This window comes from Lepisma saccharinum, chromosome 1, assembly GCF_977018435.1.
Source record: "Lepisma saccharinum chromosome 1, izLepSacc3.1, whole genome shotgun sequence".
NCBI classification, from domain to species: Eukaryota; Metazoa; Arthropoda; class Insecta; order Zygentoma; family Lepismatidae; genus Lepisma; species Lepisma saccharinum.
In genome coordinates, this window is record NC_139229.1 from 87,654,352 (window position 1) to 87,674,261 (window position 19,910).

A 19,910-nucleotide genomic window follows, 5' to 3' on the forward strand; every position below is an offset into this window, starting at 1 on the left:
GAAACCGTTACTATCAAGAACGAGACTGCTGACGAGGGAATGGATGTGACTACGGACTGTGATTTCATAAAGAGACGTAGGGAAATTGGTTTTTCCACAGACAAAATCGAGTGTCCTAAACTACATGACGTAGATGCATGTTTAGATCTCTATCTTGCAAACACATATTTTCTGAACAAGGAAAAAAACAAGTACGTAGCCATAGGATTCGAAAAGGAATCCCCTTTCAATTTGGTGTGGGAGTTTTCGCAACAGGGGAGATCACCCGTACGCATCGATTCTAAACAGATTAGAGAACTGTGTGCTTTAAAATCTGACTTACTGAATTACGTCGACACTGGTCGACGATTCAATTATTTGGTTACTGGAAATATCACCGTTAGTGGTGTAAATTTTTTCGGGAAACGTTGCATCTCGATGTATCAACATCATTCACCGGATGCTTTCATTTTCACAGCCTCTGAACTACATTTATTTATGTGTAATCTTTTCAGACCTCTGCAAAAATTAATGAACGAACGTTATCATAAATTACAACCCGAAATGGAGGCTTTTGTATATTGTATAAAAAAGAATATGGTTTCAGAAAAAAAAGAAGTACCCGATGTATTGAACTATTTTTATGTACTTTGGTACAACGAACTGATGATTGAAATATATCTTCAGAACAATCTTGGACACACATTGATATTGTAAATAACTTACGTTATGTATCTGATGCTGTAAAGTATCCATTGTAAATCTATTCCATATTGTAAATGAACCATTGTTATTTTTATGTATTGTAATTCAGTCTTTGTTATTTTATGTATTGTAATATAACCCTTCAGGTATTGTAAACCTTCTATATCATCAATTGTAAATAAAACATTTGTGTTATTCTATATCCATACTATCAATTATAAATAAAACATTTGTATATTTTGAACATTTCTTTTATTTATTACAATAAAAAGTGTACATTTTCCAGACATTTTCAACTGCACAGGTTTTTTCACCTTTACCATGTTCTTTACATTTTAAACTTTCTGAACTGTTTTTGACACTGCTTAACTTTGGACATTCAAGTTCTTCGATATTGCATACAGTCATCTTACCTTCACCTTTTTTCCCCACTAATGTTTTCACCCATTCCATTTTCTCCGTACCTTTAACATAAACTTGCTGATTCATAAGCACTAAATACAGAAGATCTTCTAATTTCTCGTACGGTAGCCATCCATCATTCCAATCGAGACCATGTTTGTTGGTACGGAGCCAGTAATTCACTCGGCGATACTTTTCACTCAACAAGTGTAAACCATATGGAGGTTTCACTAAACAGTCAAATGCACTGTCGAAAGGAAATTTTAAAATTCCTACTTCTTTACACACAAATTCTCCTTCGACTCCTCGAAAACCTTGAATGTCCAAAAAACAGGCATCCATTTTGTTCAACAGGTGAACACTGTCAATGTATCATCAATACTGCCCCGACATATCGCACACTTGTCCAATTGAGAGGCACAGAGACCACAGGCTACAAAATGTCGACACGGAAGAATTACCACACTGCAAGAGTTTTCAAAACATATTTTACAGAGTAGCACAGAATCCACACTCTGATTATCGGATGTTTTTTCAGTAGTTTCCACACTGTCGCAATATTTGCAACTTTTCGAATCACTGTGTAACGCTGCAACACTCTGTATGTAACTACAGTCTGGTATTGCCCGGTAATGTTCTAGAATCGGGCAATCTTCGGATGTCCAATCACACACTCCGTACCCACAATGGAAACATATTACCCTATCACTGAATCCTGAATAATAAAAACCTGCAGTGACTAATTCTTCAGCAGTCTGACGTAATCCTATTGGCCACTTTCTGTAAGTCTTGTATCTCGCATTCACCGACATATAATCGGTGGTAAAAGGACCGCCTGCTATCAGACGAGTATGGTAAGTATACACTCTCATATGTAACATACGGCTCGGTGCGAGTCCAGCACTCGTGGTGAGTAAACACTCTCATACGAGGTAAAAACGAATTAAATCGGGTTCTGTAGGTGACAGGTTCCTAGGCATCGGGTATGAAGGTTCAGCCAGAATAGTCTCAAAATCAGATACTGTAGGTGAAGGGGTCCTCGGTATCGGCGATAAAGGTTCAGCCAGAATATCCTCAGGATCGTCGGGGAACAGCCGTCTGCGAAAATCGAAACCTTCGGGAGGAACCACAGGGAAACAAGGATGACCTTCTAAGTTAAGTAACAATGGACGATCACAGCCAGAACACCATACGGAATTTATGTCTGCCAACAAAGAAAGCCACTCTTTCACTCTCTTCTTCAAAGCTTCGCCCAACTCTTCCTTCCTGCGACGTAGTTCGCAGATACACCCGTGACTCGGAAATCCTGTTCTCTCGTCACCTCTTCTTTTCCTCTCTTCTATCTCCTTCAAAGTCTCGCAGCGACGGTGAATTCTTTTTCCAGATCCGTTGACCACGTGACATCCACACCAGGGAGATTCAGGTATCGCTACATACATAAACGGGAAATAACTCAGCAACCGATCCAGGGCCGTTCGATCGCTGTCCAGATCGCCGCAAGACCGAACAAGTTCCCAGAACTCTTCGTAGCTGATCTCGTAGAAATTCACACCATTATCAGACAAACGTGTACCGCTTACATCCATCCTCACATGATACTAAGATCCTCTTTCCTTTCTATTTATACCTTTTCCCCTCCTACGTCACCATTTCCGTTAAACAGACTTAAAACTACAAGGCTACGCCCAAAACATGTTCGGGCATGTTCACACAGAACCGTTACACCACCCAGAAATTGCAAATTCATCCAAACCTACGCCCAAAACATGTTCGGACATGTTCTATTCAGACAGAAAAAAACGTTAGACCCATTTCCAGGAATCTCAGACTTATCAACGGTCTCAAACGGGAGAATTTCAGACTCATCAACGCCATCTGTTTTCAAACACCGGAAACACGTACTCCAATTTATACATGACGTCACACACCAAAATAGCGTAACAAAAACAAAATGGCGTCACAGGAATTAAAACAATTCATAATAATAATATAATAATATTTAAATTAATAATAATTTAATAATATAATCTGGTCACGTGACTTCCATTTTGTGACGTCACAGTCACGTGACTCTCAGAAATTGCAAATTCATCCAAACCTACGCCCAAAACATGTTCGGACATGTTCTATTCAGACAGAAAACCGTTACACACATTTCCAGGAATCTCAGACTCATCAACGGTCTCAAACGGGAAACGCCCCCCAAAAATAGACACCTATCTCATCAACACCGGAAACCCTTATCAAGTCCTCAATAACAACAGGAAACCCGCAATCTTATCAAAGTCCCGAAAACGCCCCCCACTTATCACTCTCCTCATTAAAAACAGGAAGTCCATATCATTAAGCCCGCCCACTTTTTCACAACAGCCAATCAAAACGCTCAAAACACCCACCCTTGCTTGCCCACACTGCTTGGTCATCAATTGATCTTTGATCGATCTTTTCCAATCAATTGATTTATCGGACTCTACGGGGGTGCATAACTACTGTTGCAACCACTTTTTGTGCACGGTAGTTTAGAGGTTTTCTTCTTGGGGACAGAAGAGCATTTTTACCTGGGGCCTTTGGTGACCTCGGAAGTTTTGATATCGTTACAGTTGTCGGAAGATCGGTGATGTTCTGATTGTGGGATTCCTCATTATCAGTGTCAGATAGAGTGCTGTTGGTATCTTCGTCTCGAGAAGAGGAGGTCCTCTTTAAAGGTGTCTTCTGTTGATTGCGAGTCTTAGAATCCTGAAATGAATTTCATTGCTGGATGTTGAAGTGCCGATACTATTTCCAGGTGTTGGTTCCACATTGATACCCGTTGCTTCAAATCCTGCACACACGTTGTTTGGTGTCATGGAGCTGTTCCACGCTGCTGTGAATATTTTTCCGAATTGACTTCGTCTGATAGTTCTGTTTACATTCGATTCGTCGCTGGTGGAGTGGTGGGTTGAAAACAAGAGGACTTCATCGTCCCAGTAGTATTCGAAAGGCCTGAACACAGACTTATCGAGCGGCTGTAGTTCATGGGTTGTGTTGCTTGGAAGGCAGTATAGAGTGTTATGTCATGGCTTCGATAAGAATGTTCGCATCCAAATGGGACGAAGCGACATCAAAAACAAGAAGGGCAGGTCCTGGTGTCTTGTACTTGGCAAAATGGGCAAGCCATTTCACAAATGTCTGTGCGGTCATTGATTCTTTGGGGGTCATGAAAGCTGCACTTCCGTGCGGCAAGTTTTCCTGCCATTCTGGCTTCATTCGTTCTCCTTTGAAGAGGATAACAGGAGGAATGACATTTACTAATGCATTACCACAGGCAACAATTGTCACTTTTTCACCGTGCTCCGGAGCAATGTTGTGAACACATTTCACCACTTTCCTAGCTAAAACAATTTGCTTCTTGTGTAGGCAGAGTCGTATGCCTTTCTCACCCATGTGGTATATAGATTGTGGCTTCTGGAATAACTGCAAATCAGTCATAACGTGTCGCAACTTTTTAAAATTGTCTCCTACAATGAATCTGTTAAGTTTCTGCGCTCTGGCTGGGTTTAGGTTCTGCGACTTCCTCGTCGCAACATCGGGATGTCTGTTCAGAAATAGTTTCAACCACTTTTTACCAGCCAAGCAGGTTTTAGAATTGAATGGGGTGTGCATGTTATTCACAGCATAGAAGTTGAAGATTGTCCTTTGAATCAATTTTGGAGTGACAGGGATTCCTAAGTCTGCAAGCCTATGTATCCTACGGCAAATTTCCATTTCGTCAGAGTTTGATAATATAGGTTTCCTACCTTTTATTTTTTTTTCCCTGCTACCTGAAGTGAGGTGGTTTCGCAGAGTGGTCCTCGCTGCTTCCCGAGCGGACATCTCATCTTGCAGGACAGCATCCATTGCTTTGCAGAGCTCATCATCGGTCCAAGACAATCCCAACTTCTTACCCTTTGTGGCCATTGTTGTTACGTTCCCTTACCTGTAATTAGAAAAAGAGAGTGCTCCACTTAATATATTAGCATTTGAAACACGCATTACTTACACAATATAACAAGATATGACGTTTGTTTAAAGCATGTATATAACTATCTGTTTTTTCTTGGGGCTTCAGCCCCCACCTCTATCCACCTGTAGCGCCCTCCCTATTCAGATTCATAGTACCAGCATGTGGCTTACTCTGCATTACATTGATTGGTCTTTACTTATTCATTATTTTTTTTACCCGAACCTGTCAATTCACAATTGTTAGTTGGTTAATATTTGGTTGGTTGTTTGGTTGGTCCGGTATTTGTAACGCTCATAATAAGACCAACTGACTACTGCGCATGGCCAATGTTCATAAGCTGCCGTTAAGAGCTTGTTGCATATTGCGTAAGATCGGCGTTGGTCCCACGTCCATATGTCTACCAGTTACCGAAATACAACACTGGAGTATTTTTGCCCATTGTTGGCTACATTGTTGCCATTGTTACGTTCCTCTGCTCACCTATGGCACAAACAGTTAGGGGCTCCGACCACTAGCTCGTTCGGTAATCCCACTGTGACTTGTCTTCATTTTGGGTTCCTAAGGTGGCCCACCACTTCGCCATTGTGGGCCACCTTCGGGCCAGTTGCATGACATGACATTATTGCATAACAGTGACTATAAATATGATACGTTTAACTGAGTATCATCGTCTAAAAGATATGTTCATACACTGACAAACAATGTGCAATGTGTGTACTATGCCTTGCATTTAATGTGTTTAAATTTCAATTTTCTACTCACCTCCGTCTTACACCAGTCACAAAAAACGTGTCACTCAATACAATAACGTCTGCAAAATGGCTCCTGTGCACGCTAACAGCTTGGTTTTTGGTAGTGTGCATCAGAGTGGGACTGCATTCAATAAACTGCTGCCATCTTCCGACTAAATGTTGTACGAACGCAGATATCGTGGGGTGGGCCACCTTTGGCACATGAGCCACCTTTGGTGAAGGTACCTTGCGGAAAATATCGAAATCTGACGATTAAAAAAGTCAACGTAATTCTGGAGGGAGTACAGTTGGTCAAAAGGCCATAAAATTAAAATAAGCATCACTGGCAATATAATCGAAGAAATATTTGTTTCAAGTGTTCTTGCGTTTTGGATCAATCAAAATTTAACATAACATATGATATTCCCTTGACTCTCCGTACCCTGTTTGTGAAAACCTGCACATCCCCTAAATGTGCCTTCATGGCACGGTGCTATATCAGTGAATACGCCACAGACACTTCGCCCCCGCCCATCCGCCCCCTCCCCCCAACTGAAGTTAATGAAATATCGAATAATAAGATAGTTCATTTCTAAGAGTATGGCGAATTTCATCTTTTCTAAGTGGTGTATTCTGCATGATATCACTTTTCCTGCTTATAATACCAACATGACTAACAAATATTAATTTGTTTTAGTATAGCCTATATATGTGTGTATGACTTTCGTTCAAGAATCGAGAGCCGACCTGGGCTTACGCGATTTCTCATTCATTTCTGTCCTGTAATCGTCCGATTAACCTAAGTTTTAACGAGTTTTAAGAACTGGAAAAAAGCGTTGAATGTGGATTGTTTTAAAACATCACGATCATTCTGAAAACCACAAAACATCATCTGTAGTACGGACAAATTATTCTAATCGTGGGTCGTTAGTGACAATGCTAATTAGTAAAAGACATTCAAAGGTGATTCAAGATTTGGTTGGTTGATTTGGTGTTGTAAGTCTATTTTATACACAGTAAGGCTAATTGGGACCGGACCTACACTTTAAAGTGTCCCCATCGGGTATCGAACCCGGGACCAAAGTTGATTCAAGAAAACCGACACTACATGTCAGTTCTTGTGGATTCATCGCAAGTTCTTACTTTTCAGAGACTTGATTTCGAGATGATGAGTCTGAGGCAAACCTCAACAAAGGGAATTTCTTCAATACTCTTGAAATTAATTTCAAAATGTATTAACCTTAAAATGCAAATTATACTCAAAATTCGATTCAAAATAAATTATTCTGCGTAATGTCCACACTTATTCTCAGCAAAATAAGCCAGGAAGTGGATCAGATGAAACAAAATACATTACGAGAAAGGAACAGGGCAGATATTTGTATCGCTGGCAGGTAAAATAACGCTTTTTAGGATTTGTCAGTCTTCGATCCTTAGATGCAGGTTCGCTCTTTCTCGTACATATCAAAATCGAAGAACTTCTTCCCAACAACTCCATAGGTGCCTGTAATTGTGTAACGCAAACATCTTTGGAGTGGTAGAGTAAGAGTAAGTAATGCCAGGGTCAGAATATTTCTTGTATTATGAGAAAACAACTGAAACCTTTTTCAGATTTTCATTCCTGTGATAACATTTCCCTGAAAGGTGAAACGCAGATTTTGCCCAAAACTCTTCAGCGTTACGAAGATGGAACAAAAAATTCTCCACTTAATGGATTTCTTCGAAATCCTAGGAAAGTGTAAATTGACATTTCACAAGGTTCACACTCTAGTTGTATTCTCTGTAACAATTCCAGTTCCCAATGCAGCGTGTGAAAGAACCTTTTCGTGTTTGAAACCTTTGAAAAGCTTTGCTCGAAACAGGATGCTGGATACCAGCTGCCTCATTTGGCTGTCATTCGTATTGAGAAGAAATGTCAAGTCCTGGACGTACCGAAGGTAGGCAATGTGTTCTCCAAAGCACATACAGCAGAATTCTCCTACAGGAGAATTGCATTTCACTAAGTGGCTTTCGTTGTTTCTAATACTTAAAAAGGTTAATTTCTTCCAAAGTCATGTTTATTTTGCAAGAACATTAAACTCTTCTAAACATTTTTTTCGGCATTTATATTATTATCTTAAAACTTGAATATTTATATCAGTAGTTTCATCTCAAGAAAGACGATGAATTATAAAATTATAAATGTCTTCCAATACTGAAATAGGCAACTAGAAACAACGCAACTTGAGGCAGTTCCCACGAATAAAAATAATAATAATAATAATAATAATGGCTTTATTAAAGCGAATCATATGGAGATAAACTCGTAATCAAGATGTAAATTTAGGCAGTATACGTCCACTCGGAACAAAAGCCAAGCACAAAACACCATACATGAATATAATGATAATAATAACAATAATAATTATATATTTATTTGTATATATTATATTTATCTCGTATAATGTTTTCGGGCGTTTTAATGTGACTGCCCCAACAATATTTTGTCGCCCCCTTCCCCCCCCGTCATTTTTCCCTTGCGCCTTCACTGTGCTATATGCAGGGCAATTTTACCTTACCTTACTATAGACGCTCCCATCAGCAGCCTACATTTCATCAAAGCTGAGTGAGAGGCGCGCGCGCACATTCGTGTGTGTGTGTGTGTGATGCTCTGTTGTTATATACAAGATGGATCGATTCCTAGTATAAATATAAACTACATTTAACGCATACGTGGACATTATGGGCCATTTTCATTTCCTAAAGTTTACACAATCTCTGTCATCATTGTTAACGGTCAACAACTATAATTTCGACAATCACTTCGCTTGTTTACTCAGATTCCCATGAAAGGCAATTATATATATCACAAATATAATCCATTGTTGACTTCGTAACTCTTCCATTCAATTTTTTTTAAAGTTTGTAACTGATAAAGAGAGAAAGGCACACTATATGCCGTTAAAATTAATTTGTACACCCGACGGCAAAAGTAATAGTAGGCGAATTCTCCGTCACCATTTTCATTCAGCCTGTTTTCCATAATGTGAACGAAAGAAACGTCAGTAAGCAGAGGACATAGGCGTAACTTGCGACCTAACTTGCGTGGGGGGGGGGGAGGCAGAATCGAACTTGAAGCTTAAGTTTGGGGTTGCAGGAGGAAAAAAATTCAAGCCCATATAAATATCATCCAGGACTATTTTCATAAATTACTATACTTTGACATAAAATTGGTAATCCTGTCACCTTGTAATAAAAGGTTCTGCGTTCGATCCTCGGTAGAGGCACACTTACCATTGGTTCGGATCTCCTCGATGGCGTAGTGGTAACGTCGTCGCCCTGTAATCAACGGGTTTCGGGTTCGAAAACCGGTGGAGGCACATAGTGATTCCGATCCCACTTTAAACTGTAGGTCCAGTCCAGATTAGCCTTACTGTGCATAAAGTGGACTTAAACAACATTTATCTAGTTCTATTGTTTTCCGAGGATGCTGGCTGAGTGGTTATCACAGCGCGCTACGATACCAGGGTGCCGGGTTCGAATCTCAGCCTGAGCATGGGTGTGAGTGTCCTCTGCTCATTTCCATCTAATCACTCTCATCCTCATCTTCCCGATTAGCCAAAAGTGGCGTAAATGCGACGTAAAATAACGTAATTCAATGAATCAATGAGTTGGGGGGGAGTGAGGAAAGGGACTGATCAACCGGGGGGCGTCCACCCTTACCATTACACCTTAGGACATATTCAATGACATCCATATCTACCCAGACGCTAGATCTGCAAATCGCAAAACTTGTGAAATTTGAGACATTCCAAATGAGGAGTAGAAAATACATGGTACCCGGTTGCCATGACGCCTGAAAAGTCTCGCCTTGTGCCTGAATTTTTAAATTCAGTTCTAAATTTTGAGTCCGCTTACGAAACTTTCCATTGCCTTGTTTTTAAATAACACGTACAGTATGCGTTTTTTAATGGTTGTTTGTTTCCTGCATTAAATTAGAAAAATAAACATGTAATTATACAAATTTGCACTGTTGTTTACCGAATTTTAAAATCTTCAGGTAGAGTAGAGCGTATTAGGATGTATTGCAGACTTACTTATGATGATACTGGTAGAGCCTTAGGAAGGCCACTCCGTCTCAAGAATTAATTACTTTTAATTCATGCATTGATTAATAAATGATTAAATGTTTTAAGATCGCATTTCATAGCTTACCTTTCTTGAATTCATGGCTTTCTTACCAATTTTTGAAAATAAATGCTGGCTACTGACATGGGCACCACTAGGAATTTTTGTAGTAGGGGCAAACTCAGGGGAAAGCACCCTGTAGAAATTTGACTGAAGAAACGACGGTCTTAATCCGCCAATTTTAGTTTTCTTTCCGGATTTTAGATGTTAAAATGTAGGTCACCTTGGATTCAATGGCGTTCAACTACCATTAAAAAAAATGCTCGTGACCATTTTTAAAGTAGTAACGATCATGAAATAGTTGCCCTGATTAATGTAATTTGAATGATTTACTTTTAAAAAATATATTTATGGCATGATAAAATATTCAAATTGAAATAAAAAACGGTTGTATACCGTTTTCTAAACTAACAGGGAGGCTTTTTAATTTTCAACGGTAGAATATTGTAATTTATACGGTAACTTTTAACATTGAAGCAGGCACGTTTCATTTTTCTGAAACACTAAACATACACTATATGAACATATAAAAATATGAGGTGTACGAAAGTATTCTTCTCCACATTCTGATGGATAATTACGATACTGTTGCCGTGATGTGCAGCAAGGTCGTGTTGGTACACATCAATGTGGTCTCAAATTCGTTGAAATCGAACGTACATCTCTGTAAATTTCCTGTAGGCATTTTCCCTGCCTTGCTGAATCAAATACAAATGTTCAGGAAAATGTCATGGAGGGGCAAATACCCTTCCATTGCGCTTATGTGGCGGCGCCTATGGCTACTAAAGAAAAGGGACTGGCGCCTATTTTTTTTTCTGTCTATGACCCAACTCATTTCAATTGGTTGATTCGTGTCTTTATATTAAGAAAGAATAAATAAATATAACTCCGAAACTATTCAGATATGAAAATATACAGTTTTGTTTACTAAAAGATGGGGCAAGAACCATCTTGATGTGTAACTAATACAATACTAATTACTTACGAAATGAAGATCTAAACACTGCACTCGCGATAATTACTTCAACTCCACTCCAAACTACGAAGTTGTATTGTGAATTAAAGTTCCAAGGAGCGCAAATTTAACTAGAAATTACATTTTGCTTTGTTGACATTTGCTCCAGCAAGCAACCGAAGCGAATTGACTGAGAGAATGTCAGATGAAACGTGTAATTGGTAGGTACATCATGAAATAGTCATTATCCCCTTGATATGAACTATGAACCGTGGACAATGAATTATTACGCGCGGACGGAGAGGGTGTGTTCAGAAATTCCATGCTCGTTAAACGCTGAGCCGAAAGCAATGCTGGGAGTTCAATTTACAATGTAATTGCAACTTTTCAAGCACTTGATTGGCCTTCTGGATGACGTCCGGCCATATAATTGGTCATGAGTATCGAGGAATGGTTTTGTTGTGAAATTCTCATGTGTAATACTCTAATGGTCAATTGCTGAATGTAGTGGCTAAAGCGATCGTGGCAGGCAACATTTTTTGATCGGAAATTGAACTACTTGATATTCAAGGTGCGCCGAGAAAAAGTTCCAGGACTGGTGTTTCTGCAAGTGTGTGTTATCTGCAGTATGTGGTGGTCCTTCTTGGAACTCAATCATTTTGTCTAAACTTGACTACAGCTTGAAGTGTTGTATGAATGAGATTTGCAGTTTTTAGCCAGTTTTGTGTTCATTGTTGCAACGACATGGCGGTATCATGTGTTCGTTCTTCTTTGGTCATCTGATGGCCTCACTGGGCAAACGCATTGAGCTTATCAGCAAAAAGTTTCTAATTCGAATTCTGGCCTTGCCTGGCAATAAATCTTTATTTATGATTTCCTTTAATCAATTGAATCTAATCACAATTCATCTTCATCGTCGCCATTAGATAAATGTGGCAGAAAAGACGTAGAATACCCACAACCAAACCGGAAATATAAATATATACATTTTGTCGCTCTGCTGATAATGATCGAGATATTCGTTATCTGAACTACCACTATTTGTCTAAACGAGGCGTGTCTGTAGCTTTATAACAAGCTCATATCATCTGCATAAAATAAATAAATAAAACTTTATTGTAACTAGTCTGGACGTGAATCGTGTGAGCAATTTTACAATCCGTTGTGCCTCCTCTGAGCGGATGTACAGTGGGATACATAAATATTGCTCAGCAAATTGGCGTTTTGGTTGATCTCGTGTTCAAATGTTTGTGAAGGCTTACTTTACAAACAAATCGTACTGTGTTCGTCTCATCAACATACTTGTACACATCCCTGCATGTATGATAATTCTATAGAGTTGTCAACATAAAATGAAAAAATCTCTATGGTTGGCAACTCTGTTATTTCCATTCAAGCAGTGCTTCAGGGGAACAATCATGCATACGTCACTGTCCCGTTCAAGAAGTGGTCCGAGAAGCAAAAAAAAAGATAAAGTACTCCCCTGTGCATAGCACCACGCCATGAAGGCGTATAGGGGGTGTGGGGGTAACGCCCCACACTTTCTTGATCCGGTCGTGAGTGGGGGTCATGTGATCAGCATCACACCCCTGACCGCCTTTACCCCCCAGGTACCCATGTTATTCGACGCTGGGTGGGCGCCGGGGCCGCTTCCATCGTTAGAAAAGTTCCCGGATTTGAACCGGCCGGGGATCGAACCCGGGACCTTTAGCATGGTAGTCAGACGCGTTACCGACTGAGCCACCGCGGAGCTGTGGCAACTATGGTAGCCGATTCGCTGCCGTGATTGGCTTCCATACCCCTTCTCCCTCCCATTGCCTAACCCTTGCAAATAAGTCTGAACATGTGGCGCGCATACTTGAGCTTCACAGACTCTAGCCCAGCTACACTCGCAGTGGGGTCATAGAAGAAACTAACTGCAATCGACCAAAGTCTTAAATCAATTGTGAACCAGTAGGTGGCGCTCTGGGGAAATTTATGCTTGCTCCATGAACATCGTTTCTGCTTTTACGCTCGACTGACTAATTCGGCGTCCTTATCCACAAGTATTTCCAGGGCGTGGGTCCAACTAATGGATGATAAGGATTTCCCCGTTGAATTCATGAATAGATCAATAAATTTGAAAAAGGATTGAGTCTGATTTCAAGCAACGATCCTATAAATTACGGAACCGTATAAGTTCGAAAAATATTCACTTTTTACATTGTGGATAACAATTTATCGCACCTATAAAATGTTTCCTTTCCTTTCTTAATTTTACAATGTTTTGTGGAAATTGAGTGATATATTATTTCTGCTTCTTAGGTATTAACTAGATATTGATGCTAGATATTGATTTCCATTGCTTTTGTGCAGACTTAACTTTTGGTAACAATTCTATGTTCAATTATTCTAACGCGTTGGATTATGAAGTGGGTCGTTTGAATGTCCTGATAACGACCGATGAATTTTTCATACTGAGGGCGTTCGAAATTTCTGCTCAAGCCGAATGCCTAAGATCTCATGGCCATATAAATTAGCTAATGTCGAAGTTGAGTAAGAAGAGAGAAGAAAACTGGGGAAACAGGTCAAGACATGAAGATATTAAATTCCAGTAAAAACTATAATGGAGCCAAAAATGTAAAAGACCAGCCCACTCCCTCCGTAGCTATTTTGGCGCCACAGGCAGAATTTGCCCCCTACCCATACACTGTAAAAAATTGCCGTTACTTTACATTGATTACTCCGTAAAAGTTACAGGTTATATACCGTAGCTTCATTCTACAGAATTTTCCCCGTAAATAAGAGAACGTTCAAGACAGTGAATCCAACTTCTCTTTCACAAATACTGTATGCAATAAGAAATAAATGTATAAACACATTATTTAAATGTTATAAAACATTTATCTGTGCCGTGAATAGTTATGATTGATCCTAAAACGTATAAACGGGTTACTAAATACGCTCTTAAAAGTTGCTACTCAAACTACAGTCGGTTGGTGCTACTGCTGTGAGAGAAACAAATGCAACGCAATGTATGCCGAGAAGACGCCAGCCGAGGCAACGCATGGCATGGCGGCCATACTCTTTTAGAAGACAACCTCTAGTGTGTTCTGTGTTAGACTGTGAAATTATAAAAGTAAGTATTGAAGCCAAGAAGTGTAGTGTATAGAAGTGAGTGTATTGAAAACCTTTGCAATTCGAACGTAAGATATACATATATTTTACAAGGAGGGTAGTGAAAAGTGCATGTGTAACTGAAAGTAATTCCTAATGCAGGAACACGAATCGTGAAATACAACGTCCCAACACCAGTTTAAATATTATCTCCATACAATAGAGCATATTTATTTTAGGCCATAATTTTAATATTTTTCGTGTTCATGATAAGGGGCTACTTACTCTTGTAACCAATGTTTTTTTTAAAAATTATTTGTCCTGAAGTGTCAGTATTTTATTGCAAAAGCAGTGTTCGAACGTAAGATATGCATATATTTTACAAGGAGGGAAGTGAAAAGTGCATGTTTAACTGAAAGTAATTCCTAATGCAGGAACACGAATCGTAAAATACAACGTTCCAACACCAGTTTAAATATTACCTCCATACAATAGAACATATTTATTTTAGGCCATAATTTTAATATTTTTCGTGTTCATGATAAGGGGCTACTTACTCTTGTAAGCGATGTTTTTTTTATTTGTCCGGAAGTGTCAGTATTTTATTGCAAAAGCAGTGTTCTAACGAGTTTTGCAACCTGTTCACATTCAAAATTTGCATTACCCTTGTGTATTTTGTATGTTGGGAAGCAAAATATAAACGGGAGTGACTATTTTCACCAGGTGGGGAGCTAGCTTTTAAACTATTTTCAACAGATTTTAAGCTGCATGTCAGAGTGTCTACCAAAATAACAAATCCAAAATTCTTGACTTTTTTTTCCTTTTTCTTAGCATGTATTTAATCACCCCCCACTTAGGTATGGTTGGAAATTAAGAAAAATATATATTTTTATTCAATGAAAAACTTAACAAGAGATTTAGACTTGCTTTAATTATTAATGCTTCAGAGTTCATCCTGAATGGGGAATGGCCATATTACTTTAAAGTATTTTTGCAAACCTTGACGCATGTAATACAATGTAATACTTAACAAATCGAAAAAAAATTAACTACAACTCAAGGCAATTTTATATTTCCAATTTTATCATAAACACTAGTAGAGGTATATAACAATGTAAATTCACTGTAGTGTAAAAAATAGCAAAAATTCTTGACCACATGCATGATTTCTTGACTGGTAGACATATGCATGTGCATCATCTACAATCTGGCCTGGCCTGCTAAATGGATGTGTATTCTTTAATTGATGTGTATGAAGCTTACATTGGTGTTCATTTACTTTCATTGTTAGGTCAGGTTTAGGGCTATTAGCATTAAAATTACTTCTGTAAATACTTACCAACACCTGATCATGTAATTTCTGGTCTTGAGCACTTTATGCTATTTTCTCTACCTGGTGACGCACCCATTTTTAATATAAAATAACTTCGTAGGAGTAAGTTCAGCAACACTGCCAAAGAATGCAATAAAATAAGATAAAATACAATGTAATGTTATGATTCAGGTAATTACTTTTGCTGGTGCAAATACATATATGCTGTTCCTCAGCACCTGGTGAAAATAGTCGCGGCCAAATATAAATGACAGGAAATATAAATGGTGTTCACGTTGTTGTTTTAATACCGAATGTACCATATATTATCGGTAGACAATGGAATATTAATACGAGATTCATATTTTATCCGGCAAGAAAAAATATACATGTTAAGTGTAAAATTAGTGTTTTCATCCATGCTAGTACAGGATTCCGGTACTGTTTATTATTGGTAGCCAATGGATGTCAAGTCTTCCTCATATATGCCTACTCTAACTTTTCAATTTTATGATGAACCAAATTCAACTTATTGGCACTTTTAGCACTTCATTATGTTAGCTCACATTAAATAACATTTTTAAATCTTTATTTCAGTGAATATCAGAAGCAGTCAGATCAAGAGGAAAGTACATAGTTAGACACCCAGTTGCAGATGTTGCTCAAATGTAAGTATAAATATTCTATCTAGTCAATACAGTAACAATTATGTGAATTTTTAAGAAGTTAGCTGTCCATTTCATTTTAATCTTTTTTCTGGTTGCCACATAAGGGAGTTTGGTAGCCTTTTTCGGAGTGACTATTTTCACCAGGTGGTGAGGCTAGCTTTTGAGCTACTTTCACCAGATTTTAAACTGCATGTGCATGTTCTGCAACCTGACCTGGCCTGCTGCATGGATGTGTGTATTCTTTAATTGTTGGTGTGCATTTATTTTCGTGTAGGAGACAAGTACTTCTTTTCTGCACATCACGGAGTTGAAAATGCACCGCAAGGTGTTCTGATGTAGACTGGTCCTGCTAATATGTCACATACGTATGAAGAGGTATTACCTTCATAAATGCTTTCATTGTTAGATTAGGTAGATCAAGTTTAGGGTTTTTAGCATTAAAATTGCTTCCGTTCGGTAAATACTTTCCAACACCTGATCATGTAATTTCTGGTCTTCAGCATTTTCTGCTATTCTCACTACCTGGTGACTAGTAGTCACACCCATTTTTAATTTAATATAACTTGTTAGCAGTAGGTTCAGCAATACTGCCAATGTATATAATAAAATAAGATAAAATGCAATGTTATGATTCAGGTAATTATTTTGCTAGCAAAAATAGCCCTAGGTGCTGTTTTCAGCACCTGGTGAAAATAGCCCTACATGCTAGTCTCACCACCTGGTGAAAATACTTGCAGCCATAATTTTTTGTCATGATTTTCCAGTTCAAATGAGTGGAATGGTCATCCATCCATCTGTAGTCGAGTGCATGGAAACTTGTACAATTTTCTATACCATAATGACATAGAATAGGAACGGGATATTAGAAAACCATTGATGCACATTTAGTATGTTTTGTATATGTAGAATACTTGAAATTAAATCTTTGGAAGTTAACCTAATATTTGTGACTGTTTTGCCTGAGCTAGATAATTGCTTACATAATTGAAATAATTTCACTTAATTGTATGTTGGGTCTCCCCGATGGTGTAGTGCTAATGCTCTGTCACTTTGTAATGGAGGGGTCCTGGGCTCAATCCATGGTGCAGGCACATTACACAGTGGTTGGAATACCATTTGTAACTGTGGGTCCAGTACCAATTGGTCTATCGGAGCGTATGTTGTATGAAATTTATGTGAAGTGTATGTTTAAGCATTTTGACCATCACCTCTTTCCCCTTTGTGTCCTCTTAACTCCATTCTCTTGGGGAGAAGGGGATAGCTTTAACTAATGTGCATTACAGGCTTTAAAAATAATAAAGGTATCAATTGAAAAATTTATGGTTTCTGAATTAAATGTTAATCTGCAACTCCTATTTTGCAATTGCTTATGCAAGTGAACAATAAGTGATGTGCATTGGTGCATGTGTGCTACTTTCTTTTGGAGGGATATGTGCTTAGTATTTTCTTGTCCCCTTCCTTGTACTCCACAACTTCATCCCAGTTTTACGTGAAACTTTTTGATATGTAAGAAAAGCCGTGCATTTCAGGCCTCATGTGTGTGTTGTTATTTCTTTAAATCATAACATAACTATACAAATGTAAGAACAATGGCTATTTCCGCCTGTCACAAAAAAAGAGGGCAAGCCCTTCAATAATGGGAACAGAGATATTTTGCTAAAATAAAGTACTTAAAATTAATTAATTCATTATAACCAATAAAGAGGTCAATGGACATATGGAAAGGGGTGAGGGAAGAAAGGCAAGAGGACAGCACGACCAACCTGAAAAATGAATACTAACCTAAATCACCACTATACTTCACACTATAATTTCAATTCAGTCACATTGTTAATTATTACAATCATACATGTAAGGCTGATACATGGTCATCATCGCAGGAAGACAAGAACTTCAAACTGAAGCAGTGTTTTTTGAGAAGCAGATATGTTTTTGTTGAAAATATGTTTTGCTTGCCACAAGTCTTTCAGATATCCAAGAAATAACAACACACACATGAGGCCTGAAATCCCCATACCTATTATAAAAGCCTAATCCAGGCACAGCCTGCATACATGGTGCATTCCAGCATTACGTGTGAGACATTTCACACAAAAAGTAAGATTATAGACATGCAATTGGATTAAAATTTTCATAATGAACTGATTTCATAGAATTAAGAATTACTTTGTGGTGTGTCTTAACAAATAAAAAAACTTGAGTATGATGACATAGCCTGAATGCATGAAAAGCATTATCAAAAATGTGGTATGTGTGATGCTTCAATAATGTAGCAAAATATATCTGAAAGACTTTTTTCAGAGTGGCAAGCAAAACATATTTTCAACAAAAACATATCTGCTTATCAAAAAACACTGCTTCAGTTTGAAGTTCTTGTCTTCCTGCGATGACCATGTATCAGCCTTACATGTATGATTGTAATAATTGACACTGTGACTGAATTGAAATTATAGTGTGAAGTATAGTGGTGATTTAGGTTAGTATTCATTTTTCAGGTTGGTCTTGCTGTCCTCTTGCCTTTCTTCCCTCACCCCTTTCCATATGTCCATTGACCTCATTATTGGTTTTAATGAATTAATTAATTTTAAGTACTTTATTTTAGCAAAATATCTCTGTTCCCATTATTGTGACAGGTGGAAATAGCCATTGTTCTTACATTTGTATAGTTATGTTATGATTTCAATGAAGCAGGAATACGTAAACTTTTCAAATGAACTCTTGTGTAAAAAATTATACATGTATGTAATTTATAAGAAAAAATATTATAATTGATTTTCTACAGTCAATTTAGGTAGGGAGATGCCGGAGAGGTAATTCTTACGTTCTCAGCAATTGATCTACAAAGTGGCATAATGTACAGTGGGATCCATGAGTATTGCCCTGCAAATTGTCCATGACTATTTTCATTAATTTTTCTCCTACATTCTTGTGTGTTTTTAAGCAATGGATTTTTATGTATGCTGGTATAGAAGTTGTCAACAGCTTGTTTTGAGTTTTCTTTTAATTCTTGAAGCTCTTATTGGATCAAATAAAGTGCATGAACATGGTGATGGGCAATTTGCATGGTAATACTCATGGATCCCACTGTACAAGAGGCTTAGGCTAAAGAATATACCCCACAGAGAATGTACCCCCTCTTTCCTGCACACTGGAATTTTGTTACCTCTTAATTAGGTTCCTGTGCAAGGCTCGTGCACACTTCTGACAGAAATGCATGCAATTACCATGTTCTTTCAAATTCAAATTCTTTATTTGCCTGGGAGATGAGAGATAATGTGTTGCAACCCAGAATTGTCTGTGACTACATTTGTAACACTATACAAGAATTATTAGTACTGCACATCCACTATTAAATGTTATAGTAGGGTTATTTTTTATTTTGCTGTCCCTCCTCTCAAATCTATATTCAAATGTAAAGTAATTATTTCACTTTGCAAGGGTAATGGACTGAGTTTCATATTTCAAATTTTCTTCCCCATCACACTCTAGATTTGTGTCTGCATTTTCCAGTTTCTTTAGTTTAGAACAAATGGAAGCAATTTGCATGTAATGTTTACATTTTGTTGTTTTCTTTGTCCTCATAAGCTAAATTTAGTGAATTTAGGAATTTACTGCACTTTTTGCAAAAAAAATATACTTCTTGTATGCATCTTTGTTTATTTTATGATCTTCTTATAATTTCAGGTGGTAACTGAGGCAAAGAACCCATCACTCAGCAAAGAACAACTTTCCAGGCTAATATGAAGGATGCATATAACAATGGAATTTGTCAATATCTTTTGAAATAAAGATTGCTTATTCTACATGATCCATTATTTTTAATTAATATCTATCCCAACAATAAATATCACCATTTAGATATCCAGCAAACCTAATGAAGTGAGAACAGTTAACCATTAAGCCACACAATAGC

The 19,910-nt window shown here is 38.0% G+C and overlaps 2 protein-coding genes and 1 long non-coding RNA gene across 3 annotated transcripts in view; 2 read left to right on the top strand and 1 right to left on the bottom strand.

Annotated features, from left to right (window-relative positions):
* shop (sulfite oxidase) overlaps window positions 1-19,910 on the top strand; it is a 478,673-nt gene that overhangs the window by 19,424 nt on the left and 439,339 nt on the right. The gene's annotated exons all lie outside the window — the stretch shown is intronic.
* LOC145984149 (uncharacterized) lies at window positions 4,135-5,022 on the bottom strand. The gene has a single exon (XM_083117619.1). It carries the CDS (start codon window positions 5,020-5,022, stop codon window positions 4,135-4,137), a length of 888 nt encoding a protein of 295 aa, XP_082973745.1.
* Window positions 13,999-19,782, top strand: LOC145984109 (uncharacterized). The gene is made up of 3 exons (XR_014441279.1): window positions 13,999-14,039; window positions 15,927-15,997; window positions 19,682-19,782. It is a non-coding gene; the product is annotated as an uncharacterized LOC145984109 (long non-coding RNA).

Excerpts from the sequence above, each read along its gene's own strand:
- LOC145984149 (XM_083117619.1), bottom strand. The coding sequence starts at position 5,022 with ATGGCCACAAAGGGTAAGAAGTTGGGATTGTCTTGGACCGATGATGAG.